Source organism: Penicillium digitatum, chromosome 6 (genome assembly GCF_016767815.1).
Source record: "Penicillium digitatum chromosome 6, complete sequence".
Lineage (NCBI taxonomy): Eukaryota > Fungi > Ascomycota > Eurotiomycetes > Eurotiales > Aspergillaceae > Penicillium > Penicillium digitatum.
In genome coordinates, this window is record NC_089389.1 from 1,215,866 (window position 1) to 1,234,902 (window position 19,037).

Here is a 19,037-nt window from a genome sequence, read left to right on the forward strand (position 1 = left end):
TTCAAAAGGCCCGAGAAGTGCCAAGAAAAACACGGCGCATCTACATGGACTAGAGGGATTAGTTACGACAACTTTTCTTATTCGTCTTCATCAAAACACCCGGCGAAGGGAGTAAAAGAGATCATCAAATAGAAAGCAGGACGAGAAATACGATGTCAGGCACTGGGTCAATGCAGAACGGGGATCCGATTGCCCGATTGGAGGAGATTGAAGGGTATTGAGAGGGTTTGGATGGGCTGAGGAAGGGCCAGAATCAAGACGTGATATTCCCCAAGGCCAAGGACAATGAGGGAAAGGCTGCGGAGATAAGGGGAAACGCTCAAATGCATCAAAATTCAGGAAATGAATCAAGACTAGGGGGGAAATTGAGAGGGCAAAAATCGAGGCAAACTTGGCTAGAGAATGTGTGAATGCAGGTTGAAAAATTGAAAAGTAGAAGAGAAAAGAAAAGAAGAAAAAGCAAAGTGAACCAAACACCCCTGCAGATCCTGGAGTGAGCTGAAAGAAAACTGAGAGAGAATTGAGAAGAAAGAAAGAATTGGTGGAAATCGAAGATTCCTGTGAGATCAAAAAAACCCCCAGAAACATAAAAGAAAAAGGAAGCCCCCAAATCATTCATCACTGCCCATAATATTGACCGGCCTGTTGAGGATAGTAGAAAGTCGTGCCTGGCGGCGTCATCATTCCACCCATGCCAACAACACCCCCAGGTCCAGATCCAGGTCCTGGCCCTGATATGGGACCTCCGTACATTTGATTGGCATCGTAAAAGTAGACGGTGCCACCAGACTCATGAGCAACAGTACCCGGTGGAGGGAGCTGCTCCCCAGCTAGATACGGGATTGCTTGCTGGCCCGGAAAGTTTGGCACAGAGGGTCCGGGCCCTACGGGTCCATTGTAGCCCGCATAATCGGGGCCTGAGGGCGGGTAGTACATGCCTGAAGGATAGCTCGGGGGGTAGAAGCCAGGTTGATGATAATTGTAAGGTTGGAAGGGCGGTGCGTGGATCGCCCGCTCCGGAATCTGGGAAAGCGGAGTGGCTGAAGGCTGGCTGGGTGGGCCATGGGCTGGAAGAGGGACCTGATGATGGAAGGGCTGCTCATGCTGGGGCTGAGGCGGGTTGAAAGCGAACGGAAAAGTCGCCGGACTTTCAATATCCGCAACGGAGACCGTTTTCTGAGGACGAGGTTGGTGCATGGGGATCGGGGCGGGGCAGCTTTCACGATAGTCCGGGTGGGGAAGAGACATGGCCATCGCAGGCCCAAATGGTGGGATCCCTATATGCGGACGAGGTTGAGGGGGAAGGCGGACAACGGGCTTAGGGTCGGTGGAAACTATGGGTCTGGAGTAGACAGAACCAGCAGGTGATGGCCACCCATCTTGAGAAGGTGGCATGCCAAACGAAGATCGACGACTGACAACGCTCGGCGTGTAAGATGAGTTGGGATAGTAGCTGGGACGTCGTCCACTGTACCAGCCGCCGCCACGGGCACCTCGGCCACGAGAGACTTGGTTCGGCCGCAACGCTCGGGGGATGAAGATAAAGGAACGTTCAACAGAGGGGAAGATGTATCGGGGCGGCTGGCTAGGAAGAGAAATTCGTACCGGCTTGTCGCGTCGCAAGGGGGGTCGATGTTGAGGTAGCCTGGTGTGAAGTTTTTTAGGCACAGAGGAAAATTGAATTGGGTTGGCCATGCCGGGCAATGAAACAACGACAGGTACGTTCCCAACCAATGTCGTGCTAGAGAAGGACCGATTGGGCGGGGAAGATCTCGGAGCGGTGGGGACAGAGATGCTGGTATTAGGCATCACGGGTGGTGTTGAGCGCTTTGTTATAGGTCGGTCCTCAGCTACGGTGTCATGGAGATCGTGTGCCCACTGCCCTCCGCTGGCATCGGGCTTAGAAGACCTGAGACAAGTTGGTAAGAAACATGATGGGAGGATGGAATAGAACATAACATACCTGCGAGAGCTGCCGTCTACTATAAGGCCATAAGGGCGAGACTTGCTCTTGAGCCGGGAACCGTTGTCGGTGGATCGCTTGTCATGAAGGAAAAAGTTGCCGCGAGTGGGGACGAAGGCTGGGTTCTGCTCTCGTTCCTTAACATACTTGTCATTCTCGCGGCGCTTTCTGGAAGCCAAGTTGTTTCGATTTGGTTCGGTTGGAGGAGCGGAAGGCGTTCTGCCAGTGTAAGGCTCCCGCTGTTCCTTCAGATCGTCAAAATGGACTCCCACAGCGTCGCCCGCACCGTCTGTAATCTTCATGTCGTTTAACATTGCCTCTGTATCTGAAACAGTTGTCTTGAGTCCTCGCTTTTCAGGCGATGCAGACCTATTTTGTGTAAGGTTGTCCACCCCACGACCGTCGACCTTGCCCGCCTTATCCAACGTGGAAACCTCGTCCTCGCTCTCTTCGCTGACTTCTCCGTCTGCATCTTCGTCCTCTTGGTGACTGTCGGCCGAGTCTTCACTCAAGGAGTCGTCTCCCATGTCGCCAGCCATTGAACCCTCTTCTTCACCATCTTCCTCCCGTCTCTTTCTGCGACTGGCCCCGATATGACGTCGAAGAGGAGCCATGTTGCAAACGCAAGCGATTTATTACTTGGGGGCTTAATTATTTCCTGTTGACACACTTGAATGCGTGGCTTTTGGGACCTGATTGGCTTAGAAAATTGAGTCTGGTGAGGACGGGCGTTGAAGGACGTTAAGCCTGTAGGATGGCAAATGAAACCAAGAAAGATCAAAATACTAAGATAGGCTAGAAGAAACAAAAAGACACCTTGTGCAAGAATAATAACCAAAGTGAAGAAAACGAAGAGAAAGAGTAAGGGGGGAGAAGAAAGGAGATGCAGCCCAAGAGAGATGAGAAGTACAGAGAGATTCGAGTTCAGAGGAAGGGCATGACATCGCGAGAGACGTCAGGCCTGATCGGGCCTAGTCCAGGCGGTGAAGCCGATTTTTGCCACGATTGGGCCTAGAATTGTTTTCCCAAGGTTTGCTGGATTTGGTTAGTGTCTGGCGAACTAAACATTGACAACTATAGAAAAGCTGGAATATAAAAGTGAGATTGTATGAAGGACTTTTGCTACATTTCTGGTAAAATCGAAGTTGCGCCCTAGAATGCATGCCAGATGTTGTGGTATCCGGAAGAATACATGTATTTTCTTGCGCATTCCACTGCAGGCTGAGCCATCGAGTAGTAGACTCGATGATCATGGATATCTGAGAGATCGTACAAACATTGAGAAAATTGGAACAAAGGTCCCGCTTGAGTTGCAGGGTAGACCACTATCGGAATTTGATCCCAATGCCACATCGATTGCAGGCAGGTCATTGGCAGGTGACAGGTATATCAGTATTACACTGATACATATTGTGTATGAGATGGTTGAATGGTTCCGTAGAGAGACCGTAGATGACACTCCACGAATCGCAGATGATTTACTTAGTCAAATGTGGTCTTCTGACCTTGGCCCTCGACAATGGCGCCACTGAGCTTCTGGACGGTTTCCTTGGAGTAGCGAGACTCATCGATCGATTCACGTCTCTTCTTGTGTCGGGGTCTTTCTCGTGATTCGCCATCGACTTCGGTGATGGCGGGTTCATCCTTCTTCTCGGCATCCTTTCCGAAGCGCTTCTTGTATCGTGTAGACGCATCTTCTGCAAACTCCATTCGCATACGACGGCCCATAAGCTGGTTCACCCAGACCCTTTGCATCCGGGGCTTTAGCTTCTTCGACCTCCTCTTCGTCTTCTCAGATGCCGAGTCAGAATCACTGTCGGAGGAATCCTCTTCCTTGTCATCCTCCTTGATCAACATGAATCCTCTCACCGCTGCTTCTGCGGCAGCGAGATCTTCAAACTCCACCCACGCATAACCCTTGCATTTTCCGGTATCTTGGAAAGTCGCCATATGCACATTGGTAACAGTGCCACATTTACCGAAGTTTTCCTCGAGGTTTTCCTTGGTCACATCGAAGCTTAGGTTACCGACAAAGATTCGCTTGGAGGGGGGGTGGCCAGACTTGGCCGCACCCGCGGAATTCTCTTGAGTTTCGGATTTTTCAGGGCGACCTTCAAAATTGTTTGCATCCTTGATGAGGACGCGGCGGCCGGTCATAAGCTGCTCGCTTAGGCCAATTGCTTCTTGCAAGGACTTCTTGTCGGTAAAGTCGACGTAAGCAAAGCCTCTGTTCTGCGACCTTCCAAATCTTTCGGGGCCCTTGGGGAGATGAATTCGAGTGATAGATGACTCGGAGATGTCGGAGTTGACCGTGAAAAACATGCGCAGCTCATCTCTGGTCACGGTATATGATAGGTTTCCAATCCAGATACCATATTGGGACCGCTTCCCTTCTGTTTCAGCTTCTTTGGATTCAGATTTGTTGGGTTTGCTGGACTTGGGGTTTTCATCAATACCGGCATCGCCTCCTTTGTTCTTTTTCGCTTTGCGCAGGGCCTTTTTTGAGACTGGCTCGGGTGCAGAGACATCGATTTCAAGCTCAGGACCGTCTTGCAGCTTACGCTTCTTTTGAATGCCTTCAGTGAGTTCAGACATATTGCAAAAGTTGTAAATAGTATGATGACCACTAGGATAATAGTCAATCTATCAAAAACCTGAACGATTGTTTCTGGTCACACGAAATCCAAATTGGCAATAATTTTTTTTTACGGCGGCCAGGACCCGCCTCCCACGCAGCCCGATCCGCTTCTTGGCGCGAACGCGCAGGGTGACCACCTCCCCTTCATCTCCTCTGAACTTCTTTCTGCCACAACACCATGGTTGAATCAAACGAAAACCGTGTGTCCGAGAGTTTGCCAAATGTATCAAGTTCCACTCAGGCTCCTGCAAAGCAATCAGTCCGGTCCTTCAAGTACGAGTCCTCATATTAAGCTCATCGGGCAATGCTGACTTCTCTGTTCCCTCCAGGAAGAAATATGCCAAGCTGAAAGTCAGGTTCGAGCTAGGGACTCGAGCGAATGAGAATTTGATCCGGGAAGAATTGCGCATAGAGGACCTGTCCAAGCGCATTCAGGAGCAAAATGAGTATGAGACTCGCAAATCAATCTCCTGTGTGAATAACTGCTAATTTCTTGCTGCTAGTCAACTGCTGGAAGTTCTCCTCGAGTTCAATGAAAGCCTTCACGTTTCTCCCGATGTGCGTTTTGATCTGAGCATGCCAACCGATCCTCCCTTGCTACCAACACCCGAGCAGGAAATTGTACCTTTGATCAACGATGCAACACTAGCAAAACAAGCGTGGAAAGAAGCCAAGGCTGGCTTAGCTGCTGGTAGCATTGATACAAATGCTTACCGTATGATTGAGGATAATATCAAACGAAACAAGGCGTTTGCACCCGCCCAGCAGTACAGCTCCCTGTCGCGGACACATCACATCAGTCCTGACACCATTGAAAAGAAGCTTGACAATGACTGTGAACGCAAACTCGGATACTTTACACCTGAGCACGAGACTGAATATTACCTCGCCTTGGACGCCAAGCTAGGCGATGAGGCGGCTGCTACGCAACTCGCACGCATACCAGATCGTCCAACGTTTGCAGAGCGTGAGCGTGATCTTTCTATGCGGAATCCCGCATCTGTGTACAATTGGCTGCGTCGCAACCAACCCCAGACTCTCCAGGATAATGAGATTGCTTCTGAAAAGTCTGCATCACGCCCTTCCAATCAGCGATCTTCCAAGCGAGCGCCCGCCCAGCGCAAAGATGAGGATATGTATGATGAGGATGGGACAGAGGCCCATCCTACTCCCAAGAACAAGCGCAAGCGGGAAGAGGACACTGGTTACAGACCTAAGGGTGGTAGCAGCCGGTCAAAAAAGAAGAAGGAAGAGCCTACTTCCAACCCAAGCAAAATGGCCAAAAAGCCTTGAGCAGTTGCCTTGCAAAAAGGAGTATTTTGTGTATTAATCTTGGCGTTGGCTTGATTTTCTATTTTCCAATGAAATGACGGATTTTTCTTAACAATGTTTTCTCATTTGAAACATGGTTGTGGATATGTAATCTTCATGAAGTATCTAGATAACTCCTATCCAGTCTGCTTTGAAAATGTCCTTGAAAGTTCGTGGCTTTGGTGGAGCCATCATGTGACTTGGGTTTTCTTCTCTCTAGTAACCCATCTGGATGCCTCCATTCCCATTTTGAGGTCAGCCGCAATTGACCATAGACAACATCCTTTGCAATGGCAATTACTATTCTTCCCCCGGTGGTGGAGGATGTCCGTTCCTACGAAGCCGACTCAGAGGACGATGTGTCCGTGTGCTCCGAGGAGGACGTCGAAATGACCGGCATCTCTCGGCCTCACAAACGACCTCGTCTACAGGGAAACTCGAATCTTGGCACAGGAATTGTCACACCAGGAGAAGTGGTCACAGATGATCCGCAATGGATGAGGTTAGTGCAACCTTGAAGACTGCGCAGAAAAAACGCGGGGCTCACATCGTCATTTTTCTTTTTTTCCAACACTAACAATCCACAGAGGTCATGGCACCTACATGAACCCGCTCTCGACATCTATCATTGCCACTGTTGCCGGCACAGTTCAAAAGACAAATAAGCTACTATCTGTTCACCCTCTGCGCGCCCGCTATACCCCCGAGATTGGAGATCTTGTCGTTGGCCGCATTGTCGAAGTGCAATCACGACGGTGGAAGGTCGATGTCGCCGCGCCATTACTCGCTCAGCTCCCTCTTTCCGCAATCAACTTACCCGGCGGTATTCTGCGTCGACGAACAAGCGCTGATGAGCTCCAGATCCGAACATTTTTCAGCGAAGGCGATCTTGTAGTTGCTGAAGTACAGAGCGTGCACCAGGATGGGTCTGCATCACTACACACACGGTCCCTGAAGTACGGGAAATTGCGCAACGGTGTGTTCCTTGCCGTTACAGGAACCGGAGGTAGCGCTGCGTCTAGCTCTAGCGTCAAGGGTGGCGTGGGAGCTGGGAATTCAACTGCAGGCAGCGCTTTGGCTGCTCCTGGAGGTTCTGGTACTGGCGGTGTGGTGCGGTCTCGTCGCCAGGTGTGGACCGTTACCGCTGCCAATGGTGGTGGGGAGGTTAATATTATCCTCGGAGTGAACGGGTACATCTTTATCTCCAAGCACACAGATGGGGCCGATGCTGCATCTGCAACTACTGAGAATATCTCCATTACGCGCATGGAAGAGATGGTATCGAGTTCGATCTACTCTAGCCAGAACGACGATATCCCGCCACAGACACGCCGGGAAATTGCACGGTTGGCACAATGTATTCGAGTTTTAGTACAGAACGGAGTGCGTGTGGATGAAGAGACGGTTATGGGTGCATACAACGCTAGTCTGCAGGTGGATTTGGAGGTTGGGGACGACGAAGACGAGGAAGATGAATGGCGACAGGAAGGTCGTGAGTATCTGGAGGGTGTCAAGGCCCAACAGATCCTCGAGTTGGTGAAGCAGCAGCTGTAACCGGTTCGAATTGCTCAGATGCATGATAATGATACCCCTCAAACAAAGATTAAAGGGAACACTTAGCAGGCGTAATGGTCAAAGTCCATGTCCAAACCATATTCTGAGATTCACTTTTTACACTCGTCAACTACAGGTACATGGATGTAGTGTACTGATATGTGATGGCTTCACAACATTGGAAGTGGGAACCTCTGCCATGGGACCAAAAATAGCCATTGATGGCCCCGAGAGATCGGATTTGGCCAACCAGGAAGCTGTATTTGTAAAGAAACGTATGCCTTGACATAGGTAGACTCAAAAACAATAACGATGATGAGTGGTTTCAAAGAAGAATGGCCAGAACAATAGATAGAACAACAGATAGATATCTGAATTGTGGAAAGTCAAAGCATCAAGATGGGATTGAATCTGATAGGCTTACATACGCAGTCACGAGTCAACGGCCGGGGTTAAAGATTCCATTGTTCCCTTCTCTTCTTCTCTTCTTCTTTTCTTTTTCTCACTATACTCGAATCTTTTGAGAACATGCCCCATCATTTACTTCTTTCTCTTCTAATTCTCGACTATTGTCCAGTACCCATAGGTTAAAAACAACCTTTAATCGGCTTGATACTTTCAACTACTCGCCCCACGCTGGGCTCCCTAATTTACTCCATCCCTTATCAAGAACATTCTTCCCATCATCTCATAGTCAAAATGCCCGATCTACGTCGCCAGATCTTTGAGAGCGGCAAGACTGTCTCGCGCAAGGCAGCATCCCGTGAAGCATCCCGCACCAACTCCCCCACTAGTTCGAAGCAGACTTCACGCCAGGGCTCTCGCAATGCTAGCAGAGCTCCTTCGGACGAGGAAGACTCAGGATTTCTTTCTGATGAGACATCTATGAGGTAAGCATATATAAGCCCTTGCAACTTCTGTCTTCATTATCTTTTTGTCTTTTCCTTTTTTTTTTGCATCTTCATCTGGTCCCCACTCCCGTGACTGGATGATGTCACCAATGATGTCGGCCAGTCTTACCAAGGCGCTAACCAAGTTGGGATAGCATCGGATCTCTCGACGATGAGAACCCCGAACAAGATAATCCCGATTGGGAACATGAACTCGGCGAGCGTATTCAAGAAATTCTCGATCGCAAGCGCAGCAGCGTCCAAGGCCGCGAGGAGGCCCTGCAATCATTCTGCCGTCTGACCAAATATCACTACACAGTAGAAGAAATTCACGGCGCCGTTCCAGACTTACTGGCGGCATTTGAGCGAAGCATCCGCACCGAGGCCAGTGTGCGCGAAGCAACCCTTGGCCTGCGCGCTATCGAATTGCTTGTCATCTCAGCTTTCGACAATACCGTCTATGAAAATACCGAGCCCTTGCTCATCCGCACCATCCGTGACTCCGCCTCTCCTCTTGTCAAGACAGCCGCTATTCACTGCCTCGGGGCATGCACTATCTTCGGAGGTGCCGGTGAAGATGGCATTCTTGAACAGATGGGTTTCCTCCTGGATATCATCGCTTCTGACGGCCAATCCATTGATGCCACAGACGACCCCACCGTTGTGACCGCCGCGCTCCAGCAATGGGGATTCCTCGCCACTGACGTCGGCAATTTCGAGGAAGAAAGCGAAGAAGCGGTCCAGATTTTTATGGATCAGCTCGATAGCTCTGATTCCAACGTGCAGATCGCAGCAGGCGAGAGCATCGCCCTACTCTATGAGAAGAGCTACAGCCCCCAAGAGGATGACGAAGACGAGGAGAGTATAGATTCAAACGACGACAGCGACGAGCACGAACACGACAACAATCCCACCTCCGGTCCCAAGCTCGTGAAACGATACAACGCTTACCACAACACTCCCGAGCTGGAGAGCCAACTTCGAAGCCTGGCCACCATCCACGGCAAGCAGATCAGCAAGCGCGACAAGAAGTCACTCCACAGCAACTTCGCCTCGATCCTCACCACTGTTGAGAACCCCCGCCGCGGTCCTCGCTACAACACTGCCATCGACCAGAACACCAACCGCCACTATGGCAGCACTCTCACCGTCAAGATCGGCCGCCACGGAGTCATGACCATCGACCGCTGGTGGAAGTGGGTGCGACTGACTGCCCTGCGCCGCATCCTGCAAGGTGGCTTTCCTGAACACTATTTCCAGGGAAACCGCTCGGTTCTCAACAGTCTTCCTGTCATGATGCGTATGGCAAACCAAGGTCACGGCTCAGTGGATCGCCAGAGTGCACGCAAGGCAGCCAAGATGCGTAACTCGCGTCGCTGGACTACTCATCAATCCGATGATGAGGACGAGTAAACCTGTACCTCGCATTCTCATTGGTGGTGGTCGGGAATGGAATGGACAAAAGGAATCAGGTGCTTCTCACTCCTTCAATTATCGACCTGAGATACGACAGCTTAGGCTTATTTTGCTACATGGAGGATTTCAGTTTCGCACAAGCCTCGGTTTGTGAGCTTTTTTTCAGTTCAATTTTTCTTCTGTTTCTCTGTTTGTTCCTTTTTTGAGGTCTTAATTTATGTATGTACATATTTAGTTGACTTGTTTTTCATGATTCAATACTCGAACATTGTGCCTGACGAAACGATATTGCATCAAGTAAATGCTCTTTTGGAATCCAATTAACGCAATACCACCATGTATGTCCAAGGAAGAAAAAATCAGCATTTATTTCTATAGAGTGAAGAAGGTCCTGCCCAAAACACCTCGCTCACAGAGCGAAGTCCCATCTCTCCTGTATAGTTTCTTGGTCGCACATGTCCGATAGTCCAAAACCAATAGAACAACCAAAAAAGGTTAACCAACATCAACAACTACCCAATCTAACCCTTTAAACCTCAAACACAGGCACAACGTTAGACCAGCTCCCCCTAGCCCTCTCTTCCCAATATCCATCTTTCCCACCCTTAAGCCGCCAAGCGACCTCCCCATCAGAGTCATCACTGACCCGCGTAAACCAACGCGGAATCCAACTCTTCCCAGCATTTTCCATCTCGCGCCTGCGCGCACGCTGTCCCTCCTCAAGCTGCACCTTAACCTCCTCCGCATGGTCCAGGTCACCGTTTTCCAGCGCGCGCTGGTCAGGACGCAGACGGGAGTCTGTGGCAGGCAAATGCTTATCCTCGATCGAAGTGATTTCATTCAGAGTGGCCGCAAAGGTTGTGAGACCGTAATGCTTCGGCGCGGAGGGGACGAGCGAGCCGGCAGCCCAGATAGTGTTACCGGTGGGGTTACCGTCGCGAGTGAGAGTAAGCGAGGAGGGCCAGGAGCCAGATAAGCCGAGGGGTACGGGGTTGTTGTTTGCGTCGACGGTGCGGGTGGAGACTTCTTCGCTGCGACCGGAGAACATGCCACCGGCCTTGAAGGTTGAGATGGATCGGTGGCCGGTGGTCTCGTTTGTCACGGCTAGCTCGCCGACAGGCTCGACGTATTTCTCGCCTGCGATGATGTTACGTAGGAAGGATGTTGCGGCCGTCCAGCTGTAGCGATCGCCAGTGCTATGTAGGGTAATGCGGACACGGCCTTCAGTCGTGATCTCGGCGGATTTGCCCCAGAATTTCTGGCTGGGCATCGGGGACTGCGAAATGCTCCATTCTTTGCTGTCGGCTTGGTAGGCTAGTTGCACCGGTCTGTGTGAGACTTTCTCTGCGATGAAGCGGAAGCCTTGGTCTTCGCGGATGAGCTCGTAGGTCTCACCTAGCATTGGATTGAATGGCTTGCGGATGGAGCGCTCGCGGACGCGGTTGTTTGAGAGGGAGGATAATGCGAAAGCAGTTACATACATCAGCCGCTCAACAGGATCTCTGGATTGGGCGGCCTGGTCAAGCAGGTGTGAGTACTCCAGGACCTCCGCAGCGCGTTGTAGAAGAGAAATGGGCTCGTTTGCGGACACGGGCATCGAGATTGTGGACAAGTCCTTTCCGACGTTCTTACGCAGGAACCCAATCAAGCTTGGGGGCAGGACTGTTGGAGCGATGATGTTTGCGCGGCGTTTTATAGGATCTAAGGGCAGCGGGATCAAAGATTTGGATTTGACTGGGAATAAGCCCGATGTGCTGCTGCTTTCCTGGAGAGTTGCTGCCGAGTCAGATTCACCGTCACTGTCAGAGGGGGCATCGTCCTCGACTTCCTCAGCAACAGAGGCAGGCCTGTCATCTTCAGGCCCTTCCTCGTCGCTGTCTTGGATGGTCAGGAGGGGAGACCTGTCACCATCTCCATCTGTTGCATCAAAGAATTCTTGCGACATGTCAGACTCCATGCTTCGCCGGTGAGCTACAGATGACTGAGGCCGGTGCCGTCGCTCCTTGCTCTCGCTAATCAGCGTGGAGAACTCAGAGACCGCATTATCAAGATCGTGTAGTACCGCCATCAAATGGTCATGGACCTCATCCATGCTGTCTACGTGACTGGTGACACTGGCAGGCTTCCCTTTGCCATCGACAGGCACCACAAGCTGCGAGGAACTGGAGTTCGTGGTCATAGCTGGTGGTCGCTTGTTGTTGGCATTTGACGGCCCACTTGTCTTACGCTTCCAGAACGACCGTTTGGCTTCCGCCTCACTGGGAGTAGTCTCATGGGTACTGTGTGGGGGGCTAGGGGAACGACCACGCGAACGAGGCCGGTCGACAGGAGTTGGGAGAGACGAGGCAAGATATTTAGGGTCTGTTTCCTTGGCAAGCCGGCGTATCGCATCTCGCGATCCGGAAATATAGCTGACGAGGCTCTCGACACGAGTCCACTCATTCTCCTCTGCCGGGAAGGGCTGCGATGGGCCATAAAGTCGTAGCTCCGGAGGGACAGCCAATCCGGTATTGTGTTTATCCTTGGAAGCTTCCTTGGAGGAAGCTCTCTCAAGGGCACTCTTCCATTCACCAAATTCATGCTCGTTACCGGCATGCAGATGCCATATCTCAGTACCGGAATCAATAGAGATCTCATGGGACTTTTCGTTGGTAGCAACGACTGCTAGCGAGAGCGGGATCGCGCCTCGTAGTGCAGACGAATTGCGGTCATGGTAGTATGATAGCGTGCACGAGGTAAAGTCCAGCGAGAAGAATCGCCATGCCCAGCCCTGATGACGCTTTCGTCGCCGCTTCTGCAGCAGTCCCGTGTGGACATTTAGATTGGACATGTCCATGTGCTGCGAGTTCAGCGTTGCTCGACTGTTGCCTCGTCGGCGCGTCTTAGGTTGCGGCAGGGACTCGGTCGATGCCTCTGGCTGAGAGCGTGTGGCGATCGGTGCGGAGCTATGTGGCTGAAGGCCGGTCGGATAGGTTAGGAGAACAAGTGTCACGGTTTTGGAGATTTGTTTGGAGAATGTGTTATCAAAAACGAGAGCATAGTTGCCCCCTTCGCTGAACGGCACATCATAGGTCCCCTGGGTAATCTTGTCTGCCTCACACTTCCCCGTCCATTTGATTGTTTTGAGCCCAATTGCCGTCAACTTTTCGATGACGGCAGATTGTTGTTGCCGCGCGCCGGCAGTCGTCGCCGTTGCGGGGAGGTTCTCGGTGGAATAGGTGCTTTGGGAATCGGAGGCAGGAATATGGGAGCTCAGAGAAGATGATTGGCCAGGGTGTTTGAAGATGCCAAAGTTGACGGACTTCTTGTGTGGTTGAATACTCCAAGAGATGGTGTGATTGGCGCTGACATTGATCCAACGTACAAAGTAGGACTAGAGAGATTAGTTGAGACCAACTCTCTAGCTGTATAACAAGCCCTACCTTGCTGTGAATCTCCAGCTCTTCCATGGCCGCCATGATTGCGCAGTGAGGGGTTGCAAGAACCGCAATGTGTCCGTCGCGGTCCGGTGCGGCTGAACGTGGCGATGCGGGGGAAAAGCCAGACTATACTGATGTCACAGGAACATTCGGGAACGGAGCTTTAATTAGACGAGGAACACGAGGAACACAAGGAATGCAAGGAATGAAAGCGATAAGAGGAATACAAGGTAGAAGGGGAATGAGGGGAAACACAAGGAAATAGAAGGAAATCGAAGGAACTAAGAGAGAGGGCAAAAGTGGAACAAATTGAAACCGAGGCTGATGAGTTCACATGATCTTCGTCCTTCTCTCTTTCAGCCTCTATTCTCAACCTACATAATAAGGTCTATGTTGTATATAGTCCCGAGGTACCTGTATGCATAGGTGACTTCACAAATCGCTTGAAATTCATTGATAATGGTTACATTTCCGATGCCAAAGATGCATCAAATTAAAAAAAAAAGTAGGAAAAATTGCCTCCCATGTTTTCTGGGATTTTTTTTGGGGGGGGGGGATTTGGAATAGATAGTACACTGTACAGACGAGAGAACACTCATCTCCGGCCGCCCTTGCTCATGTTGCTGAACATCAGCTTAAAGCCGTTGCACAGAGCATGCATGTCCGGGTAGGGGTTTTTCTGCAGTTCGTAGCCCTGTGGAATCACCTTAACCGGCCAGTTCTGAAGTCGCGAATGTTCGCCTGCCTTGAAGCAAAGGTAAAAGTAACCGGGGTATTTGGCATTGATGCAAAATGCATATGCAGAGCGGCGAGGGTTGGCCTTGGTGTAAGTCTCGAGCCATTGATCTATTGGATGTTAGTTGGATGCTAGTTAGATGGATAGATTGGCAAAAACATACCTGTCTCGGTCTTGCTGCCCTCTTGGAATTTCTCGTGTAGGATCATCTCGCTGACCTTCTTGGCCATTGCGTTGACGTGATTGACGATCAGATCATCCAGGTCGCTGTAAGTGTACCGACCACCGACCTTAAGGACACGGCCGACAGAGAACTCGTTCTCTTTGTCCAGCTCGAGAACATCAATGTGCTGGTACACACCTTGCGCCACCTTCCAAGTGACAGCTAGGTGATCGTGGCCTCGGGACGATGGGCGAATAACAACGTCGCCTGGGCCTTGAGAGCCAAGGAACTCTTCGGCCTGGGTGGAGTTGAACGGCCGGAAAAGCGGGTGCTTGATGACACGCATGGCTTGGCCGCCACGCTGCGTCTTCTCTTGCAGCGACTCCTTATCCTCTCTCTCCTGCTGCTCGTCCCAATCACCGAAGCCATGATCCTGGTTTCGACGAGATGGGTGACTGACTTGATCCTCACGTAGAGAGACATTGCAAGAGAAACCCTTGCGATTCAAGAACAGAATTTTGGCCGGGACTGTCTGGTGAACTTGGTATGCGTTGCGTACAGGGATGTCGTAGGGAACACCGAGTTCGGTCTCGGCCACAAGCACATCAACCCCGCAATCCAACTTGGCCTCAATGTGATCCTCAAATACCCTCTTGATGGCAATGGGCACAACCATACCAGGTGTTAAAGAGTCGGGCGTCTCACCAGTGAGCATTGTGAAAATATCGTCGGTTCCGAGGAAGACATAATGCTTGCGCAATTCCTCGTAGGGTTGTTGCAACTCGGCTCGGATAGTCTCTAGGGTGGCACGCTTGCGCTGGTTGAGGTTTTTCTCGAGCTGCTCTGCATACTCCTCTAGAATAAGATCGTTGACACGGTCCTGTGCCTCTTCTCGGAATAGCTTCCGCATAATAGCACCAGTGCCGTTCTCGTCAGTCTCAGCCTTGATGTCTTCCTCGTCCAACTCCAGTGCATCAGCAGCCATCTTGCGCGCAATATCGTAGTCTTCGGGATGCACACGGGTGTTGTCCAGAGGATCAGCATCGGGATCAGCATTCTCGAAGTCGATATAGACGAAACTAGCACAGTTGTTCCAAACCTTGACACCCATGGCCGGGTATGTCGCGTTGACACCAAGCAGTTCCACTCGGTTATTGACGACTCCGCCGTTCATATTGACAATCTTGAGCAAGTGAGCCGCCTTTCGGGGACCAAGGCCGCAGACATACGGCAAGAGATTGGCTGTTGCCGTGTCAGCTACTGCCTCATTGAGATCAACGCCAACCAAGTTGACCATGTCCACCAAAGCAGTTTCCAGCTGCTTAAGAAGCAGGTCCTGGGAGACTAGTTGCTGGCCTGGTTTGAACTGGATGGATACTACGTCACGGCCCAGGGACGCATATTCCTTGAGCGGGCTCTGCAAGTACCGGCCTAGAGCCACACAATAATGGGTCAAAGGTCCAAAGCCTGGGTTGTCGCTTCTAGCGCGAGGGCTGTTGTGGTACAGCCGGGCAACCTCATCATTGACAATTACCACCTCCAAGGGGTCGCTGATCTCCTCATCATGCTCATTTGTGTAGGATGCACCACGTAGGTCTTTCTGGTCGACGATTTCGGATAGAAGCTTGTATAGGCGGCGCGTCTCTGGCGTCATGCCCGAAACACCGATGACATCTGGTCGACGACGATCCACCAGATCTACAAAAGCGGCCAGGTTCTCACCGTCTGCAATGTCACGGCTTTCATCTCCCACTGAAAGATCAATGAATTTGCCATTCTCCAGGACACGGCCATCTTCTTCTGTGTAAGCCCAGTGAATGGGGTCCCGGCCCACCTGACCAGATCCGGTGGAGAGAGTGAGAACACGGGGCACTGTGCCCAGGACCATGCCCTTGGGTTTGTAAGGGGCCTGGTCGAGACGTTGCGAGAACGCTTCGCGGCACTCTTTGGCCACATGGTTCTCACATTCCTGTCGAATGTTTTCCTTTACACTGCGGTTGATCAACTTTTCCAATTTGCCCAGGGCCAGATCCAGCACCTCACGGCGAATACGATTCCAAGCATCAGCAAGCTCACTGTAGTTGTCTGACTCAATATCGGCGTAAAGGCGTTTGCGGAACTGGTCAAAGTTTTCAAATCGCACCCGCACATCAACGAGACCTTCTTCCTCGGCCTTGAGCATGCGTAAGAACATCTCTGGGCGACGGGCAATGTCACTTAACTGCTGGTTCCGCAGATATTTGAACTCGGCGTACGGATGCTGCTCATCGATCCGGCGAAGTCCTTTTTCTGTGCGGAAGCAATCGACAACTCCGTTCATGTAGTATGCCTGACGGATCACCTTGCGCATTTTAGGGCTGACAGCAAGCTCTTCGGCGAACATCGACTTAGCGGCTTTAAGAACATGCGAACTGTTTGAAAAGTCGTTGTCGACAAACTGATCAGCCAACTCTTCGGGCTGCTGAGTCGGATCTTCGGTGTATTGCCGACGACCTTCTTTGGAGGCGTTCTGAGCAAACGCATCTGCAGTGATGCCAAAAGCACGCACGAAGCCATAGGCTTTGCCGTTTCGAACCCGCTCAAAGAAAGATCTACCAGTGGCTTTTCGACGTTGAGTTTCTCCAGTAGCCTCGCCATTGACCTGATTGAGATCACGTAGCTGTGAGGAGTACTCGAAATGGAGATAATCTTGCACATCTTGGAGTTCCTCCATGGTCGCGGCCGCAACAAGCTGATCCTCGACGTTGGAATCATTCACGTTGAAGAGACTTTGCAGGTTGTCGTATGTCTTTTGAATCGTACCGCGCTTGTCGACCAAAGCGCGAAATTTGAGATCATGGTCGAATATATCCCATAGATCGGTCATGTTGAGGAGCTTCTCGGCGCGGATGTTGTACTGAGCGGAGTTGTCGTCGGGATCGGCGCCATTGGCCATATCTTTGACAGCATGAATCATGTAGTCTTTGCGATGCTGGAAAATGAAGGGCACTTCCCAATCGTCTGTGATCAGAAATTCCAACATCTTAGCGACAGAACGCTGGAAAGGATCGCGCAATTCAGGGTCCACGCGCTTCTTGAGCAACATCAAGTTTGAGATCCAGACTGCCTCCTCCCGGAATTGATCCTCGGTCAATGTCACATGCTTGTAGGGCTTGCGAGCAACTTGATGGCGTTCAGGTTCATCTAAAAGACGAATTTCATTATCATCCTCTGTCAACATCCTCTCGGCCAGCTCAGATGGTTCAAAGACATCCTTCAAGTCTAGGTGACGTTCTTCGGTTTGTTTGTCGGCGTCCTCTTGGTCTTCCATTTGCAGTGCGAAATCGTACTCTGTGCCATCACCGAATGCAGCGCGCATATCCTCAAGTGCATTTTCATCCAAGCCCGAGGTATCAGTCGGAATCAAGCCGGTCTTGTTGACTCTGGAGGCAGGCGCAACGCCAAGGTCATCCCGTTCGCGCTGTGCCTCATCATCGGAGAAGGTATCCTCTTCAATAAAGTCGTCCATCTCATCGCGCAGACCACGGCGCTGGCCTGGTCGAGCATATTGTTGTGCTTCCTCCTCTTCGTCTGAGTTGAAAATATCATCGACGCCGTGAGAAAGCTGGTGGCTCTCGCGGTCCTTGCCTCGCTTCAAGCGCTTGAACTTTGACTAATATCAGAGCATCAGAATCTTGCCAAGTCATGAGATACAGCTTACAGACTTCGGTGGCTGGTCCACGATGCTGACTTGGACCATGTCCAATGAGTTCCAAATCTTCCTCATCCAGGTGCTCTTCTTCGCGAGCAGCGCGTGGACGTTTCCTGTGTTTGCGGGCGGCGCGTTCGTCTTCCTCGTCCTCATCAACAATGAAGCCTTCACGGACCTAATTATTCGTCAGCTCGGCAAAGATAAAGCCTGGTGAAATGTTGGAACTGACCGCGCGAGCAGCCTCCTCGTCATCTTCTTCTTCGTCTTCCTCCTCGCTCGAGTCATTGTAGTGGTTGGTGGTACCTGCACCCTCGCGGCCCTCGGCATCATAGTCATCGGCGACTTCCTCATCGTCGTCATCCATGATCGCCTCACCCTCGATCAGGTCGCGAAGGCTCATCTTGAAGTAAAGATACCTATTGCTAGGGACCGAGGAGAAAGCGGATTCGGATGGAAAATTCAAGATACAACGGCGCAGATGCGACACCAGGTAGTACCCAGCTCGTTAAGACGGTCAAAAGTGAAACAGAGAGGATGAAATTGAAGCAATAGTTGTCAAAAGGAAGAATCACGGCTATCGGCGAGGAGAGGATGCGGGTGGCAGTGATTGGCTAGTGCTAATGTGGCTAGAGGCTAGTCCTATTGAGGCAAATATGTTGTGGCTTGGTTCACATCACGTGCTACTGTCTTTGTGTGTGTGTGTGTGTGTGTGTGTTGTAGTCCCTAACGGATGTTAGGGCCTAATATATCTGCCACCTGCAAAGACAAACAGATGTTCTGTTTGTTCTTGGGATCTTTTGGCCTAACGTATTCGGTAAGCGAGCTGGCCATGTAAACGAGCTGGCCACCCTACCCAAGCTACTGATTTCAAATACATACAACTCAACCAGAACTCCATTAAATTAAATACACCAAAATGATCTATTCTCTGGATATATATTTCTTTATGACCCTAATTTTTATATAGCCCGTATGTTGGTAATGCTCTCGTTCGGGGCTATAAAGGTGGCGAAGGCCCTCTCTGCCGGCGGGGGGGAGGCGATTCAACCGCTTTAACCGGCTCGGTAATTGATTGAGAAGCTTTAAGAACTAAGAGGCCTTCTTTAGTAGGTATCTACCTCCGGGATCTAGTACGCTTTTACTTCTACTTCTTGTTGCGGCGCGTAAATCCTTATTTTCTTTAGCGAGTAAGATAGTACCTTATATTGTAAGACGGAAGCCTTTTATAAGCTAGTTTAATATACGATCTAACGGGC

The 19,037-nt window shown here is 50.9% G+C and overlaps 7 protein-coding genes across 7 annotated transcripts; 3 read left to right on the top strand and 4 right to left on the bottom strand.

Annotated features, from left to right (window-relative positions):
* Positions 1-618: 618 nt before the first annotated feature.
* Positions 619-2,577, bottom strand: Pdw03_5447 (Btz domain; the record flags this gene model as incomplete). The annotated part of the gene is made up of 2 exons (XM_014683380.1): positions 619-1,909; positions 1,964-2,577. 2 exons carry the CDS (start codon positions 2,575-2,577, stop codon positions 619-621), a joined length of 1,905 nt encoding a protein of 634 aa, XP_014538866.1.
* Positions 2,578-3,445: 868 nt separating this feature from the next.
* On the bottom strand, positions 3,446-4,558 carry Pdw03_5448 (RNA binding protein Rnp24, putative; the record flags this gene model as incomplete). The annotated part of the gene is made up of 1 exon (XM_014683379.1): positions 3,446-4,558. One exon carries the CDS (start codon positions 4,556-4,558, stop codon positions 3,446-3,448), a length of 1,113 nt encoding a protein of 370 aa, XP_014538865.1.
* Positions 4,559-4,779: 221 nt separating this feature from the next.
* Positions 4,780-5,894, top strand: Pdw03_5449 (IEC3 subunit of the Ino80 complex, chromatin re-modelling-domain-containing protein; the record flags this gene model as incomplete). Its single annotated transcript, XM_014683378.1, has 3 exons — positions 4,780-4,874; positions 4,931-5,047; positions 5,105-5,894. 3 exons carry the CDS (start codon positions 4,780-4,782, stop codon positions 5,892-5,894), a joined length of 1,002 nt encoding a protein of 333 aa, XP_014538864.1.
* Positions 5,895-6,202: 308 nt separating this feature from the next.
* Positions 6,203-7,466, top strand: Pdw03_5450 (Exosome complex exonuclease Rrp4, putative; the record flags this gene model as incomplete). The annotated part of the gene is made up of 2 exons (XM_014683377.1): positions 6,203-6,414; positions 6,500-7,466. The coding sequence occupies 2 exons, from the start codon at positions 6,203-6,205 to the stop codon at positions 7,464-7,466; spliced, it is 1,179 nt and encodes a 392-aa protein (XP_014538863.1).
* A 699-nt stretch (positions 7,467-8,165) lies between these two features.
* Pdw03_5451 (Interferon-related developmental regulator, N-terminal) lies at positions 8,166-9,769 on the top strand (the record flags this gene model as incomplete). Its single annotated transcript, XM_014683376.1, has 2 exons — positions 8,166-8,356; positions 8,512-9,769. 2 exons carry the CDS (start codon positions 8,166-8,168, stop codon positions 9,767-9,769), a joined length of 1,449 nt encoding a protein of 482 aa, XP_014538862.1.
* A 532-nt stretch (positions 9,770-10,301) lies between these two features.
* Pdw03_5452 (Oxysterol binding protein (Osh3), putative) lies at positions 10,302-13,230 on the bottom strand (the record flags this gene model as incomplete). Its single annotated transcript, XM_066101063.1, has 3 exons — positions 10,302-11,086; positions 11,168-13,145; positions 13,195-13,230. 3 exons carry the CDS (start codon positions 13,228-13,230, stop codon positions 10,302-10,304), a joined length of 2,799 nt encoding a protein of 932 aa, XP_065958003.1.
* Positions 13,231-13,786: 556 nt separating this feature from the next.
* On the bottom strand, positions 13,787-18,181 carry Pdw03_5453 (Transcription elongation factor spt6; the record flags this gene model as incomplete). The annotated part of the gene is made up of 4 exons (XM_014683374.1): positions 13,787-14,037; positions 14,091-17,742; positions 17,795-17,956; positions 18,011-18,181. The coding sequence occupies 4 exons, from the start codon at positions 18,179-18,181 to the stop codon at positions 13,787-13,789; spliced, it is 4,236 nt and encodes a 1,411-aa protein (XP_014538860.1).
* Positions 18,182-19,037: the final 856 nt, after the last annotated feature.